This window comes from Oncorhynchus masou, chromosome 13 (genome assembly GCF_036934945.1).
Source record: "Oncorhynchus masou masou isolate Uvic2021 chromosome 13, UVic_Omas_1.1, whole genome shotgun sequence".
NCBI lineage: Eukaryota > Metazoa > Chordata > Actinopteri > Salmoniformes > Salmonidae > Oncorhynchus > Oncorhynchus masou.
In genome coordinates this window covers 99388911-99407583 of record NC_088224.1, presented here as the reverse complement: position 1 = coordinate 99407583, position 18673 = coordinate 99388911, and the positions used below count along the sequence as shown (strand labels likewise).

Here is an 18673-nt window from a genome sequence, read left to right as displayed (position 1 = left end):
CGGGTTCCCACCAGAATGGACTTTAGGTGAGGCAGATGAACCTGTAGCCATATGACTTCAACAGTATTTAACATGAGATCCTCTCTATTCTTTACAGGAATGTGGTTCTGAATATAAATAGCAACACCTCCACCATTGGCATTTCTGTCTTTTCTGTAGATGTTATAGCCATGTATTGCTACCATTGTATAATGACAGGTATTATCTAAGTGAGTTTCAGAGACTATGAATGTCATCTGTTACTAGCAACTTATTAATTTCATGAACCTTGTTTCTTAGGCTACATATGTTAACATGGGCTACTTTTTGAGGACTTTTCTGGGATGCTTGATTGTTTTCATTGCTTTACTGGGAAGCTTAGCAGAAGTAGACATGCTCATGTTATTTATGTTAGTGCAGGGTGAGCTGCACAAAGTGGTCTTTCTCCTAGGGCACACCACCTCAGTGGTCTTCCTACTAGGAGACATGACCTCAGTGTTAACAGTGGTCTTCCTATAGGACACACCTCCTCAGTGTTAACAGTGGTCTTCCTACTAGGACACACCACCTCAGTGTTAACAGTGGTCTTCCTACTAGGACACACCTCCTCAGTGTTAACAGTGGTCTTCCTACTAGGACACACCACCTCAGTGTTAACAGTGGTCTTCCTATAGGACACACCTCCTCAGTGTTAACAGTGGTCTTCCTACTAGGACACACCACCTCAGTGTTAACAGTGGTCTTCCTATAGGACACACCTCCTCAGTGTTAACAGTGGTCTTCCTACTAGGACACACCACCTCAGTGTTAACAGTGGTCTTCCTACTAGGAAACACCACCTCAGTGTTAACAGTGGTCTTCCTACTAGGAAACACCACCTCAGTGTTAACAGTGGTCTTCCTATAGGATACACCACCTCAGTGTTAACAGTGGTCTTCCTACTAGGACACACCTCCTCAGTGTTAACAGTGGTCTTCCTATAGGACACACCTCCTCAGTGTTAACAGTGGTCTTCCTACTAGGACACACCACCTCAGTGTTAACAGTGGTCTTCCTACTAGGACACACCTCCTCAGTGTTAACAGTGGTCTTCCTACTAGGACACACCACCTCAGTGTTAACAGTGGTCTTCCTATAGGACACACCTCCTCAGTGTTAACAGTGGTCTTCCTACTAGGACACACCACCTCAGTGTTAACAGTGGTCTTCCTATAGGACACACCTCCTCAGTGTTAACAGTGGTCTTCCTACTAGGACACACCACCTCAGTGTTAACAGTGGTCTTCCTATAGGACACACCACCTCAGTGTTAACAGTGGTCTTCCTACTAGGAAACACCACCTCAGTGTTAACAGTGGTCTTCCTATAGGATACACCACCTCAGTGTTAACAGTGGTCTTCCTACTAGGACACACCTCCTCAGTGTTAACAGTGGTCTTCCTATAGGACACACCACCTCAGTGTTAAGTGGTCTTCCTATAGGACACACCTCCTCAGTGTTAACAGTGGTCTTCCTATAGGACACACCTCCTCAGTGTTAAGTGGTCTTCCTATAGGACACACCACCTCAGTGTTAACAGTGGTCTTCCTACTGGGACACACCACCTCAGTGTTAACAGTGGTCTTCCTACTGGGACACACCACCTCAGTGTTAACAGTGGTCTTCCTACTGGGACACACCACCTCAGTGTTAACAGTGGTCTTCCTACTGGGACACACCACCTCAGTGTTAACAGTGGTCTTCCTATAAGACACACCACCTCAGTGTTAACAGTGGTCTTCCTATAGGACACACCACCTCAGTGTTAACAGTGGTCTTCCTACTAGGACACACCACCTCAGTGTTAACAGTGGTCTTCCTACTAGGACACACCTCCTCAGTGTTAACAGTGGTCTTCCTACTAGGAAACACCACCTCAGTGTTAACAGTGGTCTTCCTATAGGACACACCACCTCAGTGTTAACAGTGGTCTTCCTATAGGACACACCACCTCAGTGTTAACAGTGGTCTTCCTACTAGGACACACCACCTCAGTGTTAACAGTGGTCTTCCTACTAGGACACACCACCTCAGTGTTAACAGTGGTCTTCCTATAGGACACACCACCTCAGTGTTAACAGTGGTCTTCCTACTAGGACACACCACCTCAGTGTTAACAGTGGTCTTCCTATAGGACACACGCCTACCCATATAGCATGCATGTAGCCTAATGGACATCTGGGGAAGAGAGAGAGAAAGAGATAGGAGGGTTGAGATAGAGAGAGAGATGGAGAGGGATAGTGGTTGGGAGAGAGAGACAGTGGTGGGGAGAGAGACAGAGGTGGGGAGAGAGAGATAGTGGTGGGGAGACAGAGGGAGAGAGACAGTGGTGGGGAGAGAGAGAGATAGTGGTGGGGAGACAGAGGGAGAGAGAGAGAGATATTGGTGGGGACAGAGAGATAGTGGTGGGGAGAGATGTTGAATATATTGTTTAGGGTGTCGTTGTAGTCTGCTTAAAGTGTATTTTGAAGAAATTCTATGTTTTTTGTCAGTTGAGAATTTAATCCTCTATGGGTGTTGGTTTACAGGGTACAGCAGTATTGTTCAGGCTTGAGGTTGGACTGTAACAATGAGTTATGAGGCATACAGTGAAACTTCTATTATTTTCAAAGCTGGATGTGTTTGCTGCTTGACCGTAGATAATGATAATAAAGCCTTTGTCTCTCCCTCCCCCCGCCCCTCCTGTCTCTCCCTCCTGTCCCTCCATCCCTCCTTCCTCCCTCTGTCCCTCCCTCATGTCCCTCCTCCCCCCATGCTGTCCCTCTGTCCCTCCCTCCTGTCCCTCCTCCCTCCCTGCTGTCCCTCCTCTCCCCCTCCTGTCCCTCCTTACTCCCTACTGTCCCTCCTCTCCTTTCTTCCTCCCTCCTGTCCCTCTCTCCTTCCCTAATGTCCCTCCATCCCTCCTTCCTCCCATCCTGTCCCTCCCTCCCTCCCTCTGTTCCTCCTCCCCCCCATGCTATACCTCCTCCCCCCATGCTGTCCCTCCTCTCCCCCTCCTGTCTCTCCCTGCTGTCCCTCCTCTCCTCCTCTCCCCCTGCTGTCCCTCCTCTCCTCCTCTCCCCTGCTGTCCCTCCTATCCTTCCTCCCTCCCTGCTGTCCCTCTTCTCCCCCTGCTGTTCCTCCTCTCCTCCTCTCCCCTGCTGTCCCTCCTATCCTTCCTCCCTCCCTCATGTCCCTCCTCCCCCCATGCTGTCCCTCTGTCCCTCCCTCCTGTCCCTCCTTACTCCCTCCTGTCCCTCCTCTCCTTTCTTCCTCCCTCCTGTCCCTCTCTCCTTCCCTAATGTCCCTCCATCCCCCCTTCCTCCCATCCTGTCCCTCCCTCCCTCCCTCTGTTCCTCCTCCCCCCCATGCTATACCTCCTCCCCCCATGCTGTCCCTCCTCTCCCCCTGCTGTTCTCCCTGCTGTCCCTCCTCTCCTCCTCTCCCCCTGCTGTCCCTCCTCTCCCCTGCTGTCCCTCCTATCCTTCCTCCCTCCCTGCTGTCCCTCTTCTCCCCCTGCTGTTCCTCCTCTCCTCCTCTCCCCTGCTGTCCCTCCTATCCTTCCTCCCTCCCTGCTGTCCCTCCTCTCCCCCTGCTGTCTCTCCCTGCTGTCCCTCCTCTCCTCCTCTCCCCCTGCTGTCCCTCCTCTCCTCCTCTCCCCTGCTGTCCCTCCTATCCTTCCTCCCTCCCTGCTGTCCCTCTTCTCCCGCTGCTGTTCCTCCTCCCTCCTCTCCCCTGCTGTCCCTCCTATCATTCCTCCCTCCCTCATGTCCCTCCTCCCCCCATGCTGTCCCTCTGTCCCTCCCTCCTGTCCCTCCTCCCTCCCTGCTGTCCCTCCTCTCCCCCTCCTGTCCCTCCTTACTCCCTCCTGTCCCTCCTCTCCTTTCTTCCTCCCTCCTGTCCCTCTCTCCTTCCCTAATGTCCCTCCATCCCTCCTTCCTCCCATCCTGTCCCTCCCTCCCTCCCTCTGTTCCTCCTCCCCCCATGCTATACCTCCTCCCCCCATGCTGTCCCTCCTCTCCCCCTGCTGTCTCTCCCTGCTGTCCCTCCTCTCCTCCTCTCCCCCTGCTGTCCCTCCTCTCCTACTCTCCCCTGCTGTCCCTCCTATCCTTCCTCCCTCCCTGCTGTCCCTCTTCTCCCCCTGCTGTTCCTCCTCTCCTCCTCTCCCCCTGCTGTCCCTCCTCTCCTCCTCTCCCCCTGCTGTCCCTCCCCTCCTTCCTCCCTCCCTGCTGTCCCTCCTCTCCCCCTGCTGTCCCTCCTCTCCTCCTCTCCCCCTGCTGTCCCTCCTCTCCTCCTCTCCCCCTGCTGTCCCTCCCATCCTCATGTTCCTGTTAGACAAGACCATCCTGTTCCTTATAGACTAGGCCATTCTGTTCCTGTTAGACTAGGCCATCATGTTCCTGTTAGACAAGGCCATCCTGTTCCTTATAGACTAGGCCATTATGTTCTTGTTAGACTAGGCCATCATGTTCCTGTTAGACAAGGCCATCCTGTTCCTTATAGACTAGGCCATTCTGTTCCTGTTAGACTAGGCCATCATGTTCCTGTTAGACAAGGCCATCCTGTTCCTTATAGACTAGGCCATCCTGTTCCTGTTAGACTAGGCCATCCTGTTCCTTATAGACAAGGCCATCCTGTTCCTGTTAGACAAGACCATCCTGTTCCTTATAGACTAGGCCATCCTGTTCCTGTTAGACTAGGCCATCATGTTCCTGTTAGACTAGGCCATCCTGTTCCTTATAGACTAGGCCATCATGTTCCTGTTAGACAAGGCCATCCTGTTCCTTATAGACTAGGCCATCCTGTTCCTTATAGACTAGGCCATTATGTTCTTGTTAGACTAGGCCATCATGTTCCTGTTAGACAAGGCCATCCTGTTCCTTGTAGACTAGGCCATCCTGTTCCTGTTAGACTAGGCCATCCTGTTCCTTATAGACTAGGCCATCCTGTTCCTTATAGACTAGGCCATTATGTTCTTGTTAGACTAGGCCATCATGTTCCTGTTAGACAAGGCCATCCTGTTCCTTGTAGACTAGGTCATCCTGTTCCTGTTAGACTAGGCCATCCTGTTCCTTATAGACTAGGCCATCCTGTTCCTTATAGACTAGGCCATTATGTTCCTGTTAGACTAGGCCATCCTGTTCCTTATAGACTAGGCCATCCTGTTCCTTATAGACTAGGCCATTATGTTCTTGTTAGACTAGGCCATCATGTTCCTGTTAGACAAGGCCATCCTGTTCCTTGTAGACTAGGCCATCCTGTTCCTGTTAGACTAGGCCATCCTGTTCCTGTTAGACTAGGCCATCCTGTTCCTTATAGACTAGGCCATCCTGTTCCTTATAGACTAGGCCATTATGTTCTTGTTAGACTAGGCCATCATGTTCCTGTTAGACAAGGCCATCCTGTTCCTTGTAGACTAGGCCATCCTGTTCCTTATAGACAAGGCCATCCTGTTCCTGTTAGACAAGGCCATCATGTTCCTGTTAGACAAGGCCATCATGTTCCTTATAGACTAGGCCATCCTGTTCCTTATAGACTAGGCCATCCTGTTCCTTATAGACAAGGCCATCCTGTTCCTTATAGACTAGGCCATCCTGTTCCTGTTAGACTAGGCCATCCTGTTCCTTATAGACAAGGCCATCATGTTCCTGTTAGACTAGGCCATCCTGTTCCTTATAGACAAGGCCATCATGTTCCTGTTAGACAAGGCCATCATGTTCCTTATAGACTAGGCCATCCTGTTCCTGTTAGACTAGGCCATCCTGTTCCTTATAGACAAGGCCATCCTGTTCCTGTTAGACTAGGCCATCCTGTTCCTTATAGACAAGGCCATCATGTTCCTGTTAGACAAGGCCATCATGTTCCTTATAGACTAGGCCATCCTGTTCCTGTTAGACTAGGCCATCCTGTTCCTTATAGACTAGGCCATCCTGTTCCTTATAGACAAGGCCATCCTGTTCCTTATAGACTAGGCCATCCTGTTCCTGTTAGACAAGGCCATCATGTTCCTGTTAGACAAGGCCATCATGTTCCTGTTAGACAAGGCCATCCTGTTCCTGTTAGACTAGGCCATCCTGTTCCTGTTAGACTAGGCCATCCTGTTCCTTATAGACTAGGCCATCCTGTTCCTGTTAGACTAGGCCATCCTGTTCCTTATAGACAAGGCCATCCTGTTCCTGTTAGACAAGGCCATCCTGTTCCTTATAGACAAGGCCATCCTGTTCCTTATAGACAAGGCCATCCTGTTCCTTATAGACTAGGCCATCCTGTTCCTGTTAGACAAGGCCATCCTGTTCCTTATAGACAAGGCCATCCTGTTCCTTATAGACTAGGCCATCCTGTTCCTGTTAGACAAGGCCATCATGTTCCTGTTAGACAAGGCCATCATGTTCCTTATAGACAAGGCCATCCTGTTCCTTATAGACTAGGCCATCCTGTTCCTGTTAGACAAGGCCATCCTGTTCCTGTTAGACTAGGCCATCATGTTCCTGTTAGACAAGGCCATCATGTTCCTTATAGACTAGGCCATCATGTTCCTGTTAGACTAGGCCATCATGTTCCTGTTAGACTAGGCCATCCTGTTCCTGTTAGACAAGGCCATCATGTTCCTGTTAGACTAGGCCATCATGTTCCTGTTAGACTAGGCCATCCTGTTCCTTATAGACTAGGCCATCCTGTTCCTGTTAGACAAGGCCATCATGTTCCTGTTAGACAAGGCCATCATGTTCCTGTTAGACAAGCTGTTTGTCTAGACACCAACGCCTACCTGTACCTGTGTCTAAAAATACCTTCCAAATGGCACCCTAATCCCTATATAGTGCAGGATGCCTTCCAAATGGCACCCTAATCCCTATATAGTGCAGAATGCCTTCCAAATGGCACCCTAATCCCTATATAGTGCATTGCTTTTTGGGTGACATTTGGGATGCATCCTAACTTTCTGCATTGTCTTGAGTTATTACTACTTCCTATGCAGCATCGTTATGCAGCATCGTTATGCAGCATCGTTATGCAGCATCGTTATGCAGTAGTATCATTATGCAGTATCGTGATGCAGTAGTATCGTTATGCAGTATCGTTATGCAGTATCGTTATGCAGTATCGTTATGCAGTAGTATCATTATGCAGCATCGTTATGCAGCATCGTTATGCAGTATCGTTATGCAGTAGTATCATTATGCAGTATCGTGATGCAGTAGTATCATTATGCAGTATCATTATGCAGTGTCGTTATGCAGTGTCGTTATGCAGTAATATCATTATGCAGTGTCATCATGCAGTAGCGTTATGCAGTAGCGTTATGCAGTAGCGTTATGCAGTAGTATCGTTATGCAGTATCGTTATGCAGTATCGTTATGCAGTAGTATCGTTATGCAGTATCGTTATGCAATATCGTTATGCAGTATCGTTATGCAGTAGTATCATTATGCAGTAGTATCGTTATGCTGTATCGTTATGCTGTATCGTTATGCAGTATCGTTATGCGGTATCGTTATGCAGTATTGTTATGCTGTATCGTTATGCAGTAGTATCATCATGCAGTAGTATCATTATGCAGTATCGTTATGCATTATTGTTATGCAGTAGTATCATTATGCAGTATAATTATCCAGTAGCATCATTATGCAGTATCATTATGCAGTATCGTTATGCAGTATCATTATGCAGTAGTATCATTATGCAGTAGTATCGTTATGCAGCAGTATCATTATGCAGTAGTATAGTTATACAGTAGTATCATTATGCAGTAGTATCGTTATGAAGTAGTATCATTATGCAGTAGTATAGTTATGCAGTAGTATCATTATGCAGTAGTATCGTTATGCAGTAGTATCGTTATGCAGCAGTATCATTATGTAGTAGTATAGTTATGCCGTAGTATCATTATGCAGTAGTATCGTTATGCAGTAGTATAGTTATGCAGTAGTATCATTATGTGGTATCATTATGCAGTAGTATCGTTATGCATTAGTATCACTATGCAGTAGTATAGTTATGCAGTATCATTATGCAATATCGTTATGCAGTATCATTATGCAGTATCTTTTCAAATTTGTTGCATGACCTGCTTTCCATACTACAGGTATGATTCCAACCCTCTCTGCATTATCTTTACTTAATTATACATCTAATTGTACCATCTTTTCAAAGTTGTTGCATGACCTGATCTCATACTTCTTTACTTTAGGGATGATTCATATTAATTGTTACAGTTGCTGAATGATTCATTCTCTGCACGGCCATTTGTCTCACAAGGCTGAAAACAATAACCTTCAGATTTCCTGAAAGAGCATTTCATTATACACACTAAACTGATGACAATCATGATTTAATTTAAGCTAGAAAGTAAAAGCATTCTTTGCAAAACCCCAGGGAATACTCATATCCTGTTCAAGACTTGTGTAGGATTTCAGTTTGCATTGGTGTCTGTTTCCAACATGTTTGTCTCTTTGGGGACGGTGTGTGATGGACAGACAGACTGGCTGTGTGTTTCTTTCTCTCTTTCCTCTGCATGTGGCTAGCGATGACTAAAGCTTGCTTTGTAGCGGGGGTTTAAAGCCGCCTTTGGGGTTGTCCACAGGCTCCTCCTCCTTCCTCCATCCTTTCTTCTCCCTTTGCTTATCCCTCCCTGTCTCCCTTCCCTCTTTCCTAAAGAATAGCACCTGCACACCAAGCACACTCCCTCCTCCTGTTCCCACCTGAGCACTGACACACCCCTTCCATCTGTCTTTTCCTACCCAGAATTCCCTAACAACCCAACACCTGGGGGCCCTGAGATCCCGCAGGAGCAGCACAATGCGGGTGCCGTCATCGGGGCGCCGTGGGCGGGGTCGTCCTGTTAGCGGCGGCTGCCACCCTGCTCTTTGTGTTCCTGCGCCGCCGCCAGCGCACCTTCAAGGGCGACTACAGCACCAAGAAACAGGTGTTTGGGAACGGCTACAGCAAGGCCGGGGGCCTGCCAGCCCACCCTCCCATCCCCAACAACCTGCAGTACCCAGACGACTCAGATGACGAGAAGAAGCCTGCCCAGATCGCTGTGACCGGAGGGTTCGAGGCAAGCGAGCGTGATTTTGACGGAGATGCGGAGGACTTGAAGAGGCCCTATTTCACGGTGGATGAAGGAGAGAGCAGAGATTATGACGAACGGACTCTTGCTTTCCAGTACGACCCCGAGACGGAGATAGCCGATGATATGGTGTCCCAAACCGATGGCTCTGTCATTTCAAAGAAAGAGTGGTATGTGTAGGGGATACAAACAACCAAACCAACCAACCGACCTCCCGTGTCACCCTCCTACCATTCCCTTACCACCACCACTACCACCCCCTCACCTCCATTAGTCAACCCCATCCCGCCTTTCATCTCAGACATTCAGTCCAGTGCCCCTCCAAACCCCCAACCCCATCAGAACCCAGTCAATTAAAACCATGTTTTAAAAAATGCACTATCAAGTCCTAAGGAGCATGCAACAACATCAAAATGTCAACAACAACAACACATTAAAATGTCAACAACACATCAACATGTCAACATCAAAATATCAACTACAACATTACATCAACATGTCAACAACAACAACAACACATCAAAATGTCAACAACACATCAACATAACAACAACAACACATCAACAACAACATTGCATCAACATGTCAACAACATTACATCAACATGTTAACAACAACACAACATGTCAACGTCAACAAAAACAACACAACATGTCAACAACAACATTACATCAATATGTGAACAACAACACAACTTCAACATGTCAACAACAACATATCAACATGTCAACAACAACATTACATAAACATGTCAACGACAACACAACTTCAACATGTCAACAACAACACATCAACATGTCAACAACAATATTACATCAACAACATTACATCAACATGTCAACGACAACACAACTTCAACATGGCAACAACATTACATCAACAACAACACATCAACATGTCAACAACAACATTACATCATGGTGTATTGAAATTCCATTAGATGAAACTGCAAATAATACTAAACACGGATTGTAATTGGACTCGTGTGCAACCACCATTGACTTTCAAGGCCAGACAGAAAGAGTGATCTGGTCGCTTGGAAAATACAGGTGTATTATTGTTGTGTGTTCTCCCATGCTATTCTAAATGTATTACATGTATAGAGACTTGGGAGAGATGAGGTATTTGCTGAGCACATTGTGAAAGTCCAACACTGGATGTATGATACATTGTTTTATTCTTCTTCTCATCACCATTGCCTTTTCTGCTATTGTTTGTTTTTTTATAACTTGTTTATGTATGTTATGGGTTCAACTAGGGTAACTAGAGGGTACAGTAACTAAAGGGTACAGTAACATGTCAATCAAAACAACAGTTTTATATACTGTAGATATATATGAGTTATCTGTTTGTGTTGTTTTAAGAGAATGAGATTTAATGCCATTATAGCCCCTTCTTCTCTCCCTGGCTTCATATTGACCTGCAACACTACACAACAATACAAGACTGGGTTTAACCCAATGATATATATAAATCCTGGATTGCTGATGCATTGTATTGGCCATTGGCTTCAAAGCTTCTCAACGGTTGGCTATATTGGCACTCCCCAGAATAAGTACTCCATAAGAATTAAAGGAAGTCTACAGTATTTCAATTAAATGTTTCAAGGACAAAATTCCATCTATTTAAGTATTTTTTGTTGTTGTAGTGGGGACAGTAACGCTAGTACTTTCAAAAAATTATACTTTAAAGCGGCAATATGTATGTTTTTAGGTGACCTGACCAAAGTCACATTGAAATGTGTGTTATAGATCTGTCGTTATCATTGAAAGCCAGGCTAAGAAGTGGTATATCTGTTTCTATGTGCACTATTTCTGTGCTTCCTGTTCGTATGTTTCGTTTTTGCGTCTTTTACTTTCAGTTTATTACACCAGCTTCAAACAGCTGGAAATAAAATGTGTTTTGTTATGAAAAAGATGTATAGCAGCGGTTTAGATGATACAATGATTCTCAACCAGGAAATGGTGGAGCGATTGCTGCATAGTGCATATTTTTTGTTGTTGTGATATCCAATTGGTAGTTACATGCTTGTCCCATTGCTGCCACTTCCCTACGGACTCGGGAGAGGCAAAGGTCGAGAGCCATGCGTTCTCCGAAAAACAACCCTGCCAGCCGCACCAATGTGTTGGAGAAAACACCATCAAGCTGGTGCCCTTAGTCAGCCTGCAGGTGCCCGTGATCAGCTTGCAGGCGCCCGACCCACCACAAGGAGTCGCTAGAGCGCGATGGGACAAGGAAATCCCGGCCAGCCTCATGGGTCTCCGGTCACGGCCGGCTGTGACACAGCCTGGGATTGAACCCAGGTTTGCAGTGACACTTTAAGAACTGCGGTGCAGTGCCTCAGACCGCTACACCACTCGGGAGGCCTGCATAGTGCATCTTTAAGGAAATATTTTTCCTTTTTTATTTTTATGTTTAGCTCACATAGTATAATTAGAAAGTCTGCATTAAGGTGTCTGTTATAGAATACATGTTGAAAAACTAACGTAGACATTAATAAATGCATTTTTATAGCTTTTTACAACCCCTGTAAGTAATCTAGTGTATATATAAATCATTGGTTTAACAATGTATTACAGCTCCCTGCATGGTATACTATAAGAGTACTACAGACTATAGTAGTGTAGTACAGAGTATACTATGTATTTTGGCCATGTATGTTCTAGCTGTTTTCCAAAGACATGACTGGTGTTTATTACTCTTCAGGGTGTGTACTGAGACCTGCGGCACATGTCAACACAACAAGCCATATGGACACGGCAGTAATACATACAGGCCGAGAGGAGATGCCAGTAGATATAGAAGGACAATGTGCCGGAATGTGCCCTAGTTTTAGTTTCAGATGCTGAGTTGTTTTGGCGCCATCTTAGTTTGGCGGCCATTTTAGCTCCAGATAGAGAAAACAGGTGAGAAGGGGGAAGGTCCTGCTGTCCTGAAGCATCCCTGTGACAAATTATCTTGTTATGGGTTGTAGCGGCATCATGTCATGTATTTTCAACATACAGAACAGTAATGCTTCCCTTACGCTCTGAGAAATGTAATTTCATGATCTGTATCTTAAACTTGAAAGGGTTTACCTAGAGGGTTTACCTAAAGGGGTTATCCTAAAGGGTTTGCCTATTGTTTAATGACCCTAATTTTGTTATCATTGCTCTATTTTTCTTTATTCTAGTTTCTGTGTTTATTAAAGAGTTTGCATTACCTTGTGATTTCCGCAGAAGGCTTGTTCGATAGTGACTTTGAGTCTGTGGTGACTGTCTGACTGGGTAGAATTGGCCCTAAGGTACGATACCTCCACTCACAGCACCTTCTAACAGGACCCTCCAATGGACACAATGGAGACGAGGACAATGTTAAATGTGGGTGTTCATCTCTGCCTACAGAGAAACATGTTTTAAAAGCAAAGGGAACAGAAATATGATAAATGTTGTCTAACTGAATTTAGCAGCAGGTGTTTTTTCTTTGTGTTTAAATATAAATATATATCTCAACAGTCTGGATAAAAGTCTTTCACAATCTAGTCCAGTTGTGGCCAATATAAAATATATTTGATTTGTTTAACACTTTTTTGGTTGCTACATGAATCCATATGTGTTATTTCATATTTTTGATGTCTTCACTATTATTCTACAATGTTTGAACAAAGTAAAAATAAAGAAAAACCCTTGAATGAGTAGGTGTGTCCAAACTTTTGACTGGTACTGTATATCATTTGTAACATCTCTATATGGATTCAAATGGGAGACAAATCAAACAGAAATAGATTCCTCTACAGCAGAACTGACTCCTTTAGAGAGGGGATTGGTTGGCTTTTAAACCCGCAATATCTGCTGCCAGTAGCTGCGGTCCACTGCATAACTTTAACCTCAGTTTTCATGTGCAACTTTTAAGCCACTAACAGAATATTATTATGGTGAAAAAATCAATGCAACATCTGTAACCAAGTAGGAGTGGGAAATCTGTCCAGTGATGGACATCAACACATAGAGAAGCCATTCTGACTTTAAACTGGTTGATATCTTAAGTCTTGTTTTATGCATGTGATTTTATGTGAGAGTAGGTGGGAGTGGAAATATGGATGTTTTAGTGGTTCTCTTTTGTACAGAGAGCTAGTCTATGTCTTCACACATCAGCTCAGAGGGGAGGAGAACTCTTTGCTAGTGTCTGTAGGGAGGTGTGGTGGGCACTCAGTAGTTGACAAAAGGATTTCATTATGTAGAGACAAAAGACCCAGGCTGCATCCCAAATTGCTCCCTATCATGTAAAGTGCACTACTTAGAACCAGTGGACAAAATAGAGAGTAGGGTGCACTACAGAGAACCAGTGCACTATATAGAGAATAGGGTACACTACTTAGAACCACTAATTCTTCCGGCGCCGACAGAGATGGCCGCCTCGCTTCGCGTTCCTAGGAAACTATGCAGTTTTTTGTTTTTTACGTGTTATTTCTTACATTAGTACCCCAGGTCGTCTTAGGTTTCATTACATACAGCCGAGAAGAACTACTGTATATAAGATCAGCTTCAACTCACCATCAGTACGACCAAGAATATGTTTTTCGCGACGCGGATCCTGTGTTCTGCCTTACAAACAGGACAACGGAATGGATCGCATGCAGCGACCCCAAAAAACAACTCCGAAAAAGAGGGAAACGTAGCGGTCTTCTGGTCAGACTACGGAGACGGGCACATCGTGCCCCACTTCCTAGCATTCTTCTTGCCAATGTCCAGTCTCTTGACAACAAGGTTGATGAAATCCGAGCAAGGGTAGCATTCCAGAGGGACATCAGAGACTGTAACGTTCTGTGCTTCACGGAAACATGGCTCACTGGAGAGACGCTATCCGATGCGGTGCAGCCAACGGGTTTCTCCACGCATCGCGCCGACAGAAACAAACACCTTTCTGGTAAGAAGAGGGGTGGGGGTGTATGCCTTATGGCTAACGAGGCATGGTGCGATGAAAGAAACATACAGGAACTCAAATCCTTCTGTTCACCTGATTTAGAATTCCTCACAATCAAATGTAGACCGCATTATCTACCAAGATAATTATCTTCGATTATAATCACAGCCGTATATATCCCCCCCCAAGCAGACACATCGATGGCTCTGAACGAACTTTATTTAACTCTTTGCAAACTGGAAACCATTTATCCGGAGGCTGCATTCATCGTTGTTGGGGATTTTAACAAGGCTAATCTGAAAACAAGACTCCCTAAATTTTATCAGCATATCGATTGCGCAACCAGGGGCGGAAAAACCTTGGATCACTGTTACTCTAACTTCCGCGACGTATATAAGGCCCTGCCCCGCCCCCCTTTCGGAAAAGCTGACCACGACTCCATTTTGCTGATACCTGCCTACAGACAAAAGCTAAAAAAAGAAGCTCCCATGCTGAGGTCTGTCCAACGCTGGTCCGACCAAGCTGACTCCACACTCCAAGACTGCTTCCATCACGTGGACTGGGACATGTTTCGTATTGCGTCAAATAACAACATTGACGAATGCGCTGATTCGGTGTGCGAGTTCATTAGAACGTGCGTTGAAGATGTCGTTCCCATAGCAACGATTAAAACATTCCCTAACCAGAAACCTTGGATTGATGGCAGCATTCGTGTGAAACTGAAAGCGCGAACCACTGCTTTCAATCAGGGCAAGGTGTCTGGTAACATGACTGAATACAAACAATGCAGCTATTCCCTCTGTAAGGCTATCAAACAAGCTAAGCATCAGTACAGAGACAAAGTAGAATCCCAATTCAACGGCTCAGACACAAGAGGCATGTGGCAGGGTCTACAGTCAATCACGGACTACAGGAAGAAATCCAGCCCAGTCACGGACCAGGATGTCTTGCTCCCAGGCAGACTAAATAACTTTTTTGCCCGCTTTGAGGACAATACAGTGCCACTGACACTGCCTGCAACGGAAAAATGCGGTCTCTCCTTCACTGCAGCCGAGGTGAGTAAAACATTTAAACGTGTTAACCCTCGCAAGGCTGCAGGCCCAGACGGCATCCCCAGCCGCGCCCTCAGAGCATGCGCAGACCAGCTGGCTGGTGTGTTTACGGACATATTCAATCAATCCCTATAACAGTCTGCTGTTCCCACATGCTTCAAGAGGGCCACCATTGTTCCTGTTCCCAAGAAAGCTAAGGTAACTGAGCTAAACGACTACCGCCCCGTAGCACTCACTTCCGTCATCATGAAGTGCTTTGAGAGACTAGTCAAGGACCATATCACCTCCACCCTACCTGACACCCTAGATCCACTCCAATTTGCTTACCGCTCAAATAGGTCCACAGACGATGCAATCTCAACCACACTGCACACTGCCCTAACCCATCTGGACAAGAGGAATACCTATGTGAGAGTGCTGTTCATCGACTACAGCTCGGCATTCAAATCAAATCAAATCAAATCAAATTTATTTATATAGCCCTTCGTACATCAGCTGATATCTCAAAGTGCTGTACAGAAACCCAGCCTAAAACCCCAAACAGCAAGCAATGCAGGTGTAGAAGCACGGTGGCTAGGAAAAACTCCCTAGAAAAGCCAAAACCTAGGAAGAAACCTAGAGAGGAACCAGGCTATGTGGGGTGGCCAGTCCTCTTCTGGCTGTGCCGGGTAGAGATTATAACAGAACATGGCCAAGATGTTCAAATGTTCATAAATGACCAGCATGGTCGAATAATAATAAGGCAGAACAGTTGAAACTGGAGCAGCAGCACGGCCAGGTGGACTGGGGACAGCAAGGAGTCATCATGTCAAGTAGTCCTGGGGCATGGTCCTAGGGCCGCGGTTCAGTTGAAACTGGAGCAGCAGCACGGCCAGGTGGACTGGGGACAGCAAGGAGTCATCATGTCAGGTAGTCCTGGGGCATGGTCCTAGGGCTCAGGTCCTCCGAGAGAGAGAAGGAGAGAATTAGAGAACGCACACTTAGATTCACACAGGACACCGAATTGGACAGGAGAAGTACTCCAGATATAACAAACTGACCCCAGCCCCCGACACATAAACTACTGCAGCATAAATACTGAAGGCTGAGACAGGAGGGGTCAGGAGACACTGTGGCCCCACCCGAGGACACCCCGGACAGGGCCAAACAGGAAGGATATAACCCCACCCACTATGCCAAAGCACAGCCCCCACACCACTGGAGGGATATCTTCAACCACCAACTTACCATCCTGAGACAAAGCTGAGTATAGCCCGCAAAGATCTCCGCCACGGCACAACCCAAGGGGGGGGGCGCCAACCCAGACAGGATGACCACATCAGTGAATCAACCCACTCAGGTGACGCACCCCCTCAGGGACGGCATGAGAGAGCCCCAGCAAGCCAGTGACTCAGCCCCTGTAATAGGGTTAGAGGCAGAGAATCCCAGTGGAAAGAGGGGAACCGGCCAGGCAGAGACAGCAAGGGTGGTTCGTTGCTCCAGAGCCTTTCCGTTCACCTTCCCACTCCTGGGCCAGACTACACTCAATCATATGACCCACTGAAGAGATGAGTCTTCAGTAAAGACTTAAAGGTTGAGACCGAGTTTGCGTCTCTGACATGGGTAGGCAGACCGTTCCATAAAAATGGAGCTCTATAGGAGAAAGCCCTGCCTCCAGCTGTTTGCTTAGAAATTCTAGGGACAATTAGGAGGCCTGCGTCTTGTGACCGTAGCGTACGTGTAGGTATGTACGGCAGGACCAAATCAGAGAGATAGGTAGGAGCAAGCCCATGCAATGCTTTGTAGGTTAGCAGTAAAACCTTGAAATCAGCCCTTGCTTTGACAGGAAGCCAGTGTAGGGAGGCTAGCACTGGAGTAATATGATCAAATTTTTTGGTTCTAGTCAGGATTCTAGCAGCCGTATTTAGCACTAACTGAAGTTTATTTAGTGCTTTATCCGGGTAGCCGGAAAGTAGAGCATTGCAGTAGTCTAACCTAGAAGTGACAAAAGCATGGATTAATTTTTCTGCATCATTTTTGGACAGAAAGTTTCTGATTTTTGCAATGTTACGTAGATGGAAAAAAGCTGTCCTTGAAATGGTCTTGATATGTTCTTCAAAAGAGAGATCAGGGTCCAGAGTAACGCCGAGGTCCTTCACAGTTTTATTTGAGATGACTGTACAACCATTAAGATTAATTGTCAGATTCAACAGAAGATCTCTTTGTTTCTTGGGACCTAGAACAAGCATCTCTGTTTTATCCGAGTTTAAAAGTAGAAAGTTTGCTGCCATCCACTTCCTTATGTCTGAAACACATGCTTCTACACCATAGTACCCTCCAAGCTCGTCATCAAGCTCGAGACCCTGGGTCTCGACCCCGCCCTGTGCAACTGGGTACTGGACTTTCTGACGGGCCTTATGTCTGAAACACATGCTTCAACACCATAGTACCCTCCAAGCTCGTCATCAAGCTCGAGACCCTGGGTCTCGACCCCGCCCTGTGCAACTGGGTACTGGACTTTCTGACGGGCCGCCCCCAGGTGGTGAGGGTAGGTAACAACATCTCCTCCCCGCTGATCCTCAACACTGGGGCCCCACAAGGGTGCGTTCTGAGCCCTCTCCTGTACTCCCTGTTCACCCACGACTGCGTGGCCACGCATGCCTCCAACTCAAACATCACGTTTGCGGACGACACAACAGTGGTAGGCTTGATTACCAACAACGACGAGACGGCCTACAGGGAGGAGGTGAGGGCCCTCGGAGTGTGGTGTCAGGAAAATAACCTCACACTCAACGTCAACAAAACTAAGGAGATGATTGTGGACTTCAGGAAACAGCAGAGGGAACACCCCCCTATCCACATCGATGGAACAGTAGTGGAGAGAGTAGCAAGTTTTAAGTTCCTCGGCATACACATCACAGACAAACTGAATTGGTCCACTCACACAGACAGCACCGTGAAGAAAGCGCAGCAGCGCCTCTTCAACCTCAGGAGGCTGAAGAAATTCGGCTTGTCACCAAATGCACTCACAAACTTCTACAGATGCACAATCGAGAGCATCCTGGCGGGCTGTATGACCGCCTGGTACGGCAACTGCTCCGCCCTCAACCGTAAGGCTCTCCAGAGGGTAGTGAGGTCTGCACAACGCATCACCGGGGGCAAACTACCTGCCCTCCAGGACACCTACACCACCCGATGTTACAGGAAGGCCATAAAGATCATCAAAGACATCAACCACCCTGAGGCCCTGCCTGTTCACCCCGCTATCATCCAGAAGGCGAGGTCAGTACAGGTGCATCAAAGCTGGGACCGAGAGACTGAAAAACAGCTTCTATCTCAAGGCCATCAGACTGTTAAACAGCCACCACTAACATTGAGTGGCTGCTGCCAACACACTGACACTGACTCAACTCCAGCCACTTTAATAATGGGAATTGATGGGAAATTATGTAAATATATCACTAGCCACTTTAAACAATGCTAACTTATATAATGTTACTTACCCTACATTATTCATCTCATATGCATACGTATATATCATCTATATCATCGACTGCATCCTTATGTAATACATGTATCACTAGCCACTTTAACTATGCCACTTTGTTTACATACTCATCTCATATGTATATACTGTACTCGATACCATCTACTGTATCTTGCCTATGCTGCTCT

The 18673-nt window shown here is 46.5% G+C and overlaps 1 protein-coding gene across 1 annotated transcript in view; it reads left to right on the top strand.

Moving 5' to 3' along the window:
• The window catches only part of LOC135553265 (nectin-1-like), a 197640-nt gene extending 184901 nt beyond the window's left edge, over nucleotides 1–12739 (top strand). Inside the window, 2 exon segments of the mRNA XM_064985439.1 lie at nucleotides 8741–8812; nucleotides 8815–12739. Of these exon segments, the coding sequence (XP_064841511.1) occupies nucleotides 8741–8812; nucleotides 8815–9245 (503 nt within the window). The 3' untranslated portion in view covers nucleotides 9246–12739.
• The last annotated feature ends 5934 nt before the right edge of the window (nucleotides 12740–18673 follow it).